The following is a 12,774-nucleotide window of genomic DNA, read 5'->3' on the forward strand; positions in this document are numbered from 1 at the left end:
AAAACATATGGAATCCGATCTTTTCAAATCAGATTTGGGCCACTTTAGTATGTGGAATGTTTTGCAATAGTCAGTGGTCAGAACAGTCAAATCGGAATTCATGCAACTTTTATGTCACTTGCGTCAGTTTCTCAAGGAGATGGGTCACTGAGTGTCTTGACACGAGAGTCTTGTGGAGAGGTGCTGACAGATGTAGTTAAAAGTGGCCCTTTACATCCTGAAATGTGGCTCCTGGCTCCAACTCTGCATTCACGCACACCTCTGTACAGAAGCAGCTGCCATAACTCTACAAAATTAAAGCTAGAATAAAAAGTTTGGCTCTCTTTCTCCTATCATTTGCTCATAACTTAACCGTAAAGATGGACTCCAGTAACCCCCATGTTTACTTTACATGTTTACTTCTGTGTGTTGCTAACCAACTGTATAGCCACGTACCGTTGCTGTTCTTCAGCACATGTGGGTCCGTTCAGAACCATGGTCAGTTCACACTAGAATCTGATAGAGGCCACATTTTCAAAAAAATAATGTGAACAGCCAAACAAAAACATTGGATCTGAGCAATAATCTGAATTGAGCACGAAGACCTGCAGTCTAAACCTAGACACAAAGATTTATTATCTAAAGAGATAGCTAGCCTGGCGGCCTGTGTGTGAATCTGGGAGTTATCTTTCATCAGGATCTGTCCTTTGACTCCCACATTAAACATATTTCAAGGACTGCCTTTTTCACCTATGTAACATTGCAAAAATAGGGCAAATCCCGTCTCTAAAGGATGCAGAAAAACTAGTCCACAGGACACCCAATAGAAGGCTCATCACCACAGCGACTCAAAGTCAGCTTTATTGTCATGCAAACCATGGGATGGGTTAAGAACGAAATACAGTTACTCCAGGTCTTGGTGTGTGTAGTGTGAATAGAATAAATAAGAGCAAAATAGAATAAACTAGGATAAAATACAATGAATAGAGTAACAAATCCACAACCATCTCCTTGGTCTTCTGAATGTTGAGGATGAGGTTGTTGTCTCCGCACCACCGTGTCAGGTCCTCCACTTCCAGACTGTATGCTGCCCCATCTCCATGGGTGATGAGTCCAACCACTGCTGTGTCATCTGCGAACTTCACCACAAGGTTGTTTTTGTGGTGAACTCTGCAGTAATAAGTCATCAGTGTGTACAGCAGTGGGTTGAGCACACAGCCCTGGGAGAGCCAGTGTTCAGGATTATGGTGGAGGATCTGTTGCTGTTGATCCTGACACTCTGTGGCCTGCAGATCAGGAAATCCAGGACCCAGTTGCAGAGGGATGAGGAAGTTCCTATAGTGTTGCTAGTTTCTGCGGGATGATGGTGTTGAAAGGTGTGGGAGGCTGCACCACCACATGTACTGACTAGAATAAGAGATCATATTTCTCCTGTATTAGCTTCTCTGCACTGGCTACTTGTAAAATCTAGAATAGAATTTAAAGTCCTTCTCCTTACTTATAAAGCCCTTAATAATCAGGCACCATTAAGAGCTCATAGTACCCTATCAACCCACTAGAACACTGTGCTCCCAGAATGCAGGCTTACTAGTGGTTCCTACAAACTCCAAAAGTAGAATGGGAGGCAGAGCTCCTCTCCTGTGGAATCATCTCCTAATTTCGGTCCGGGGGGCAGACACGCTCTACATTTAAGACTGAGTAGGCTTAAAACTTCCCTTTTTGTCAAAGCTCACAATTTTGTTGTGATTGGGTTAGGTTATGTAAATAAAATTGACATGACTTGACTATTTTGGTATGTAAAAAGTACACCTTAATTGCCTGAATGAGTAATATTTAATTTCCAAACCCACAGTTGTCTCTGCTGTCTCTACTCCACTTCAAGACGGAGCTGTGAAACACAAGAGGAAGCGGGAAGGTATGTACAGAATATTTTTGGAGATTGAGTTCAAATATTATATATTATTTTAAAGGGTAAACCAAATTCAGTATTTTCTTCTTAACATATTAATTAGGTCTTAAATGTGTCTCTCAAAACATGCAAAAAGTACTTTTGCCATTCATAATTTCCTTGTGGAGCTAGGCCTCAGAGACTGTCTCTGTGCTCAGGATTAATCGACGGCCCTAGTTACATAAACCCGCCCCCTACTCCGCTCTAGGTATAAATACATTCAGCCAACTGGCTTCCGAGGTTTTCCGTCCCACTTGCTCTTGAGTCTAGCTGAAACACGTGAAACAGCCAGCTAACTAAACGTAGTTCATGTTCACACACAGGGGAGACCACTACTGTCTTGTTCCTTCATATAACAAGTTTACAGTGCTAACGTTAACGTATTCACATCATGATTAACGTCAGCCACCCGGAGGATAGAGGCTGAAAACCTCCGGACACACACTGAGGATCCTTCACAATGTTACACACACACACACACACACACACACACACACACACACACACACACACACACACACACACACACAGCAGCAGCAGCAGCGATAAGGCCATCTTTGACCAGACTCTTCCTCATTAACACACTGTCCGACCAAACAGCCTCCACACACACACACAACCAGACACACGGGAGACCAGCCATAAAATCACTGACAGAAAACACGGTTAAAAAAAGAAAAGAAAAAAACTAACTCCGAGCGGACACACAGCTGATCAAACCATATCTTACCTTCACTATGGTGTCTAAAACAGGCAGCAGCAGCAGCAGCATCAGTCATCCATCCAGCACCAACAGGTTAATAATCCACCGATATTATTCCCGTTCTGCTGCTCAGGTCGGACGTGGTGTGTCATGGGCACCGGGCGGTCTGGACCGGGTCTGGACCCGGTCCTGTCAGGACAATTGAAGCTAAAGCTAAGCTAACATTAGCTAAAAACTTTTTTTTCACACAATGCAAATGGATGAAACACGCTGACCACGAGATGTAAACAGGAGCAGCATGGTGGATTATAATCTGTTGCAGCTGGATGACTGATGCTGCGACTGTTTTAGACACCAAGAGTTGAGGTAAATAATTCCATGAAGGTTTATCAGCTGTGTCAGTGCTGAGGACTGGGGTGTGTGGTGGAGTGTGGAGTGTGAGACGTGTACATGTTCATGTGTATCAGAGACGTTCAGTGAAGCCCGGCTCTCCTGCCATGGGGCGTGGTCTCTTTCCCTGCAGCGGACACCCGCCCCCTCCCTGTCCTGAGGCAGAGAAAACTGCTCATTTATTGACAACTTTGATGCAGAATTTTATGTACTTATCGACTTTTTTAGTCCTAAATTTGACAGAGTGGTTAATAATATGTTTTTCCTGTGGTATTATAAACATAAAACACATATTTATTCTTGGTGTACCCGGTCTTTAAAATGAAAATTTGTAATTGACTACCCCCTCTGTCAACATAGCCTGACTGTCTTATTTTCAGTAAGAATGTTAGGTAGTAGAACCACCTGAATGTTTGTTTGAAATACCTGAACATGCCTTATTAATTGAAAATGATAATACTGTAATCTCCTTTCCTGCAGTGGTTCAAAGCCATAGGGTTTCACAGAAGGGTAAGACAAAATTGTTTTGTAATGATTAGAGCACTGACAGATCGTTTTCACCTCTATCAGCATGTAGGAATTGTACATTGTAATCATGGGTATTAATCACAGTTCTGTTGTTTCTAAATTGGTGCAGTTATTGATGTTTCTGTCAGTCATTACGCCAGTAGATAAGCATAGATGGTTTTGTTGTGAAAAACATGTTTTTTATATTGACAGATTGCACCTACCACACTGGCCGTGATATGCGGCTATGTCAAAGAAAGAGTCAGACAGGTTTGACAGGCAGGAGTGACACATGATGTGGGGTTAACTGTAGGAATTAAGTTCTTGCTGATTTCTAATGTAAAGCATGCACATTAAGCACATACTGTGAATTTAATTAAGTAAGTTTGATTTAATCATGTATACAAGTAATTTGCATAAACATTTGGAAAAAATAACATCAATTAATTTTGTCTATCAAACTGATAGGCCAATCAGAACTAATGATCTCACTAAATGTATGGTTGATTTCAACCTGTTGCCATTCCGACGGCCCGCCGGCGGGCCGTCGGGGGGGTTTTAATCAGGGAGGTGTCATAGAGGATGTCACCAGTCACTTGAAATAGTCATGCCACATATCGTTGGAAAGCTAAAACTCTTGTGATTAAAGATATGCCGACCATTCCTAAATATAATCATCACAGCAACACTCGAATCAGACTATAAACATGCTAACAAAGTTCGTAAAAAGCCGATATAACTCACGATTTGTGTCAGGGCAGGCTCAGGATCACAGGGTTTCCCCACAAACTTGGTGTCGTTACATTCAGAAAAGTCCAGTAAATCCAATCCAGTAAAGTATTTAGTCCAAAACACACGGTTGTACCGGTAGATAACCTCATCCCGCTGCTGCATCTTATGAAATTACGCATTGTATATCCAGTAAATCCGTTTATTTCTCCTCATAAGTCCGGCGTTTACATGAAAACAATGTTTATTTCACTTTACAAAATGGCGCTGCCCTCTGACCTTTCGATTGACAGCTCACTCGACCAATCACAAGCTCCCTCTCTCCGGCTGCCGCCTGCAATAGCGAATGAGTGGCTGTGTCTCATGAGGAACATCCCCTCCGACAGCGCTGAATGGCTTCAGCCAATAGAAACCGATCACGATGACAACTGTAGCATTGAATAGCCAATGAAATTACGAAACGAACGATGTGCTGCATTCACGGTCCCTGGGAAAAGGCAGCACCGCCATTTTCATGCGTAACTTTGCAAAAGCTGCACTTTGGCGCATGTATTGTTTGTCAATGGCAACTTTAGGAAAACGCCTAGATATACACTTAGAAAAACATGTGTAAAATACTCATTTTTAGCAGGATTGTTATCAAATTTGAACCGGGGCCAGGTAAGGCTTCATGCTGTAGTCCCATTGTGTTTTCCAGCTAAAATTCTCAGCTGCACTCATCTTCAGGCATCTGATTGCAACAAAAAAATTCAGGCGAGAATAAAAACATTCTAATTCAGTGTGCTCCCACTTAGATTACTCAATGATAGTAGCACTTATAGTGATTATTTCAGTTTGGGGAAAAACTTCAGAGTGATACCTTTCAAAAGAGACCAAGCCCATCCATATTCTCCAAACAGTTCAAGAACAGCATTCAATTTACTTTGGGTACGCCTTGGATAGGCGAATATTACAGAATTTATAGGAGTGACAAGGCAAAACAGAGGTGTTGTTCATACCTATACCTTTCTTTTCAGGAACGCACTGATCACAGTCACATGCTAACACAAATTAACATCTGGAAGCTGCCCAGTACAACCACAGTTCGATCTGCTGCCACTGAGCAGCTTCACTTGAGGTTTTGCTGCTTTTTCACTTTCCTCACCCAGATTTACCCCGTCGATCCTGAGGGTTGAACTGATGTTCAGTCCAGTCACAAGCTTGCTTGGTGGTCGTTCTTCTGAATCTATGTTACATACTTCTGCTGCCCACCAGCACCTGAGGAATTGTGGCTGTGCAGGGAGATTCGTCTCACTTCTATTTTAAGTTTCTCTGTATTTGAGGGACATGTCTAAAGTCTGGAACAACTGCATAACGTAACTATAACGTTACGTGCATGGCTGAGTATGTACCGGTAATCTAAAACAATATAGCTTAACGTTAATTAATGTCAGCTTGCTTTCCATTAGTGACCTCGTCTTCAGTCACTGTCGTAGTAAACATTTCACAACTAATTCGCTGCAGTTCTCCAGCTGTGACTGTGGGCATATCTAGCTTTATCAACATTCAAACCAACGTATCTAACATGTTATATTGCTCGAAATTAATCGCCAATGTACTATTTTCTCTCTCGTTTGCCTTGAAAGGGGTGCGAGTTGACGCTATTCTGTAAATTTTGCGCGTTTTGTTATTTTTATCAAAACTATTAGTGCAACTAACAGCACAAAAAGACATGATCACGGCTCTTGCTGCTCTCTTTCTGCAGGCGACATGCGCAGTAGAACGTCAGTGACGTAGGCTGATAATCCCTCTATAATGACAGACAAAAATAATAATAATAATCCCACTTTGGAGAGGGTGTTTACAAAATCAACATCTAATCTGTCTATCAATTAAAAGTTGGTTAAGTGTCTGGAGCACCGCGCTGACAGATCGCAGCTGACCGTGACAGTTTCACCATCATTAAACGTGAGCCAAACTCCGATCCTCACTCACTCACGTCTTGGCCAGGTCTCCCTTGCAAAATCTGGTTACATAAAGGTTATAATAATAATAATGAGGACGGGACAGAGTCTCTAGGACATAGGCTATAAAGCATAGGCCTGTGTATATTCTGTGATCTATCTATCTATCTATCTATCTATCTATCTATCTATCTATCTATCTATCTATCTATCTATCTAGCCTCTATCTATCTATCTATCTATCTATCTATCTATCTATCTATCTATCTATCTATCTATCTATCTATCTATCTATCTATCCATCCATCCATCCATCCATCCATCCATCCATCCATCCATCCATCCATCCATCCATCCATCCATCCATCCATCCATCTCGTTTCAGTTTTTGCCGGTGCGTACCTGGTGTTTCTCTCGAGGTTGTTTACTCGCTCATGCTGAATGTTATAGATAAAAACGCGCAAAACCCCACGAAATACTCTTGTGAGGGCTAATAAAACTTGACAAAATCCTACCGCCACTGAACGCATCTCCGAAGCTATTTTAAGTTACGTCCGAGAGACGTCTACTACACCGTAATAAATGTATAGCCTAATGTTTATGTTTTTTAGACATACATTTTCCCATAATATGACCATTTACCTAAAGTTTTAAGTTTTTGTATTAAAAATTAAGCAGATATATCTTTTCGCAACCCTAATCTATCAACCAAACCCTAATATCAATTGAAAAACTACAAATGTCGGAAAAATACCGGAAGTTGCAATACACAGCGCTATGTTCCGCCATATTGTTTTGTAGTTCCAATGTGTTTTCTCTATTATGTGAACTCATAACCCCCAATATTGTCTTATTCTTATCTTATTAATATGTTTTGCGGATGGGGAACACATTTAATAGGTCGAATTCTATGCTTGTCATTGTTAAAATGGTATAATTATGTTTTTTTTAGATTTTGGCCCTCATCAGTGGCGCCCCCTATTGACACTGATTCGGCTATAGTAATATAGATCAAGAGCTTTCCAAAACTGTTGATCCCATATCTGTAGCACGTTTTGTTGCTTCTTTATGAGCCTTCAAAAACGTCCCAATTTCAAGGTTCAAAGGTCATTCCTGAGGAGAAGGAAACACCCACATGTCCCATTCTTAAATAATATTACTCCCTAAGTCAAGACCTTTCCAATGATGTCTTCATTGTCCATCTACGATAAAATTTCATTGTAATCTTGCTCCAAGCCAAGCCTCTTTCAGGTGTACTTTCTCAGATGCCTTACTGTTCACACCAAAAGCTTCCAAAGCGTCAAAAACGCTCGAGGGTGGGCGTCAGACAAGACAGCTTCCAAAACGGCAAATATTTTCAGCCGCTTTGGCCGCTCGTCACGTGACTGACGTCAAAGTTCGATCGCGCTGGTCATTGGGGAGCCGAAATACAAAAAAAAAGAAAAAAAAGGCAGCCGACGGACATCATTCTGACAGGCTGCCGCCGGTTGCCGCTTAACCGCGTCATAGCTAATTACCCTAAAGTTAAACCTGGCTCAACTTTTCATCTGGTGACGCTTTGGACGCTTTGGACGCTTTGGAAGCGCGGCAACGCCTGTTGACGCTTTGGACGCTCAGTGTCGCCGGGCTCTCATTGAAAATGAATTGACTTCCGGCGTTTTTGACGCTTTGGAAGCTTTTGGTGTGAACGCACAGTTAGGGTCCCAGCTAGATAAAATAAGTCCAAAAATGTTTAAGGCCTATTTAATGACCAAATATGTGCAAGATATTGATGTTTGCCTTCCACACAGTCAGATTTTTCAATTTGGATCAGTGTAGACCCAGTCTTCCCCATAAAAATATTGCAAGTGCAAAGTCCCTGTGGTGTACCAGTGCCACGAAGGAGCTGAGGCTCCAGAGGCGATTCCCTAACTTTCTCAGCTGGGCCCCCCTTTGGTTCATAAGAAAAAAAAAATGCAATGTCCAGCTTTGATCTGTATTTTGTCTTGATGACCATGATATAACATTTTTTCAAAACGGTTGTTAGGCCTGTGCCACACAACAACATGCATGAGGGAGGAAGATGCATAGGATATAGTCCATTCACTATAGGCTACATTTTGCTAAGTTTAAGTGTCAAAATCTCAGCACATGGACCACCCAGATTCTTCAGACTGTTACGTCTTTCTCGAGAAGACCATTCCAATGATGTATTTGCTTTTGTCCTGCAACACAGTTGCAACAAATTATGCTAATTAATAGTTACAATAACAAGTTTCATTATTACAATCAAAGGTGAACTGAGTTACAGATGGAAAAACGTCTTCCCCAAATATTTTACAATGTAAAAAAAATACTTAGATAATGCATATTTTCAGGAATAAGATGGTAGAAGATACACTGTAATGGCTGAAAGCTTAGATTCTGTGTGTTTGCCTTCCTTTTCTACAGACTGGGAATAATTGTATTTTAGCAACAGATCTTTCTTGTCTTGACATGGCTTGGATGATTAGATTGTTGACATGTCTGTTTGTTTTTTCAAGACAATTCTCCAACCACACCAAATTCCATAATACATTTATGTTATCTTTGATGTTGATAGTGAAGTACAGTACTCAATAAATAGTATGGGACATTAAAGAACACATGACTTCTTTTGTCAGTGTTTCATTGAAGACAGTGACAAAAAGTAGAAGTAACCAGAAGTTTTTTTTATTTTATTTTTTTATTTAGAAGTAACCAGAAGTAAAAGGCTTTCACTTTACAATAAATCACAGGAAGTCCTCTCTTCCATTACTGTCAGCTTCACAGTATTCGGGTCCAGTCAAAACAACACAGCTTATGCCACGGACACACTACACCACATTTAAAGTGGTCAGATTGCTGTAATGTTCACAACTTTTTGTCTTGTAGTAAGGAGTCTTGATGCCATCTTGGTTTGCACACTACACTGACTGGCGACTGGGACGATCCTGTCTGTTTCCAAATCAAGTTTTGTCTGTTTTTCAGAGAGTTGTACTGTAGGTAAATAAATAATTCTGTGATGGAAATGTACAGGTCGCTCAGCTGATGCCCACTTGCTCAGCTGTGTAAAAACTCTGCAGGAAACAATGCTGCGTTCATACATAAACTCATGTTCAAACATTTGTTTTCCCTCCAGGGCTTTGCCAGAGTCACTTGACTGAAAACTATGAGTAGCCCCGAGATGCGTTGGCACGTTGCTGATGTTATTTAATAGCGAGTCATTAGAGCTTCTTTCTTTCTTGGTTTAGCCAGTTGATGTAAATTAAACCAACTGGAGCAGTTAAACCGACACAAACCTAGCATAAACACACACACCACTACCTAGGTGGAGTCTTCTCTTCCTCATCCTCGCTAGTGTCTGGACTGATCAGGCCCATGTGATCAAATTCCTCTTCTTTAGGCATATCTAAGAGGAGAGAGGCCTGTGGACCTAGAGCCATCTTATATTGCTGCAGAACCACCTGAATTCGCTCTCTCACTTCAGCGAGTCTTCTTGTTAGAAGACAATGGAGTCCACTTCCATCTTCTACATGTCAAGAGAGAAAGAGGACAGAAAACACAACTTAATGCATATACTATATTGAGACTGGCCTTCAGACAAAAACTCATTAAACACATGTTTAATGGGTTAGCAACTATGGGTCAACCTGACCCGATGCCTACCACACATGTTTTTGATGTTGTATATTGCACTTTTAACTCACCGCATCTTGCAAGCTCTGTCTTGAGGACCACTGCCAGGTTCTGCAACCACGTACAGTGCTGGGCCATCTCCAACAACAGGATAGGGAGCTCCTCTTGCAGCCGAGTTGTCAGCATGTACTGGTCATGTAGCTTTTTCTTGATGCCGATTGTTACTAATGATCCAAAACAGTTACATAAATACATTACAGTTTAGTAGGGGTGGGAGAAAAAATAAATTCCTAGATGCATCGCGATGCGGCTGTGAATGAGTCTGAAATTATTCACAAATCTTAAAAAGTGATTTTCTAAATGATAGTAAGGTAATGCTGGTGGAACAAAAAAGGTGGAACTCAGAAGTGCAGGGCGCTGCACGCCGGATAAACACATAACAGAAACATGCTGTGGTGGAAAAAGGGCTGAACATGAAATCTGACCAGCACCCTCTGGATTAAAATCCGGCATGTGGAAGTTTTGTAATGCAACCATAACATTTTTGAAGCATTGGAAAAATGCATACCACTGCCATTGTCCTCCCATGGCCATATTGTTCCAGTGCTCTGTCCAGCAAGAGACTGGTCCACCAGGGTCGCAACAATCTTTTTGGAGTCATCTGCAACAAGACTGTTGTACTTCTCAATCTCCTGGAGAAGACGCTTTTTGTCTTCTGTCAACTTTCTTCGGAAACGATGGCAAAGCTTGTTGCTGTCTACAAAGACACAGGTTTTTAGGAGTAACTGCGATAATGCAATCCATTAAAATATGCAGACACACATACAATGTTATATTAAAACCATATGCATACATTTTTCTTATATTAAAGAAAAAGCCTACATACCATTCTGACGGTAGAGGCTTTGTTTTTGTTGCTTCACACCCAGATGAAGACCCTCAATGGACTGCTGGAGATTGTGCAGATCTGTTATTTGGGTCTCTGTAGATATGGGTTAGAGTGAAATATATATATTACACCAGGGGTGCTCACACTTTTTCAGCCTGAGAGCTACTTTTAAAGTGACCAAGTCAAAATGATCTACCAATGATTCATGTTTATTTATATAGCCTAATATATGAACATATACATAACACTTCATATACAATATGTCGGTGTAGCCTACCTTTCATAACTGCATGAACCCATATGGCACAATAAATGTCCATACATTTTTGGTCGTCCAGTCATTGGTCGGACTATGCGACGGGGGGGGGGGGTGTTTAATAGCGCTGCAGCTGCATTTACCGTGCGCCCCTGTCTGTATGTGAACCTGTGTCTGTCTATGTGCCGGCAGAGATGAGAGATGGTGTTTTTTTTAATAATCATGCTAGCGTTTCACCATCTCTCATCTCTGCCAGTCAGCCTCTCAACCTGACGCCTCTCTCGCGTGCGGGCGCACGTAAACCCACGTGAGGAAAAAAAAAAATTTTTTTTGGACACTTTTTTTTTTTTTTTCTGTTAGTGGGAAACACTGATCAAGCTGTGCGTACGCACAACTCTCCGCAATATTCCATTGATAAATCACACCGGACCCAAGAATGGTGCGGACATGAACACACCTCATATTCCACCCCCAGAATGCCTCAGCACAACCATATATGGTCAGCACGTGCATATTAAGTAGCCATGTGCGCTCTGTGGAGCGGCAACAAAGGAACAACAAACGGACGGACATTCACCCGGAATGATGCTTCGGCGGACCTGCCCTCGCTTTTGAGGTCGGTTGTGAGAAAAATGCCTGCTGTCCAGACTACTGTGTTTTTTTAATTATACTTTTTTTTTTGTTGTTCTTCATCACGCGATCGACCCACACTGTCTGATCGCGATCGACGTAATGAGCACCCCTGTATTACACTATACTGAGATCTCTAGATTTCTGCAGCACTAATCCCTCACTGATGTGCTTTTTTTTTTTTACCTTTTGAACACAAATGTCTGTAATTAAAGCAGAAGTAAGTGGTCCGGTCGTTTTCGCTAATGCTGCGTTCCAGGCAGGCTTTTGAAATCGTAAATTACAGCTTCAAGTCACAACTTACGATTTTGTAGCGTTGCAGGCAACCCACTCGTGTTTTTCCGACCTGTTTTACCGGTGAAAGTCACTATAACGGCCACTCGTAACTTCCGACCCGTGAACTCGTACCAGATCGAACTGGTATGACTTCACGGTCGGAAAAATACGAGTTTCCTTGAACGCACCATAACAGTCCTCGTCCCTACGTCACCACATTCACGGCGTCCCTTGGCTGTGCACACACAGCCCTGCATGCCGTTCTCTCTCCTCATTGGATAAAAACTGTAGGATACGATAAATGTTTTCTCCTCGGCTCAGAGCAGAGCAGAGTGACTGACAGACCCGTGTTTCAGACCAAACACTCTATGTAAGTGATTGCTGTCGGAAGATATAACTATTTAAGACTTATATTAACACAAATATATCACTTACTTCTGCTTTAACCCCCACCCCCCAACATATATCTCACTCAACCTGAAGTCAAAAGTAGGCAGCAGTGAATTAGGAAAGAACTGAAAAAAAGCATGTACCCTGTAGCATATTTTCCGGACTAGTATGTTGCTCCGAGTATTAGTCGCATCTATCAATAGATGTCATGAAGAGGAAAAAACATACACAATATACAATATACAATATACAATATACACAATACACCCCTCACATTTTTGTAAATATTTTGTTATATCTTTTCATGGGACAACACTGACGATATGACACTTTGATACAATGTAAAGTAGTCAGTGTATAGCTTGTATAACAGTGTAAATTTGCTGTCCCCTCAAAATAACTCAACACACAGCCATTAAAGTCTGAACCGCTGGCAACAAAAGTGAGTATACTCCTAAGTGAAATGTCCAAATTGTGCCCAAAGTGTCAATTTTCTGT

General features: G+C 41.5%; 2 protein-coding genes across 2 annotated transcripts in view; one reads left to right on the forward strand and one right to left on the reverse strand.

Annotated features, from left to right (window-relative positions):
* Nucleotides 1-12,774, forward strand: part of LOC146970834 (solute carrier family 53 member 1-like) — a 229,441-nt gene that overhangs the window by 76,841 nt on the left and 139,826 nt on the right. The gene's annotated exons all lie outside the window — the stretch shown is intronic.
* Nucleotides 9,520-11,008, reverse strand: LOC146970839 (uncharacterized). Its single transcript, XM_085805956.1, has 5 exons — nt 11,002-11,008; nt 10,722-10,817; nt 10,404-10,592; nt 9,907-10,059; nt 9,520-9,728 (listed from the first exon to the last, which is right to left on the reverse strand). The coding sequence occupies exons 1-5, from the start codon at nt 11,006-11,008 to the stop codon at nt 9,520-9,522; spliced, it is 654 nt and encodes a 217-aa protein (XP_085662082.1).

The sequence above is a fragment of the Trachurus japonicus genome, chromosome 17 (assembly GCF_045865225.1).
Source record: "Trachurus japonicus isolate A0001 chromosome 17, Traja_1.0".
In the NCBI taxonomy this organism is placed as follows: domain Eukaryota; kingdom Metazoa; phylum Chordata; class Actinopteri; order Carangiformes; family Carangidae; genus Trachurus; species Trachurus japonicus.

Bases quoted from the DNA above. Each gene is read 5' to 3' on its own strand.
- LOC146970839 (XM_085805956.1), bottom strand. The intron at 10,593-10,721 runs GTATGTAGGCTT...GTGTCTTTGTAG, and splicing joins AAGCCTCTACCGTCAGAATG to ACAGCAACAAGCTTTGCCAT. The intron at 9,729-9,906 runs GTGAGTTAAAAG...CTTGACATGTAG, and splicing joins GACAGAGCTTGCAAGATGCG to AAGATGGAAGTGGACTCCAT.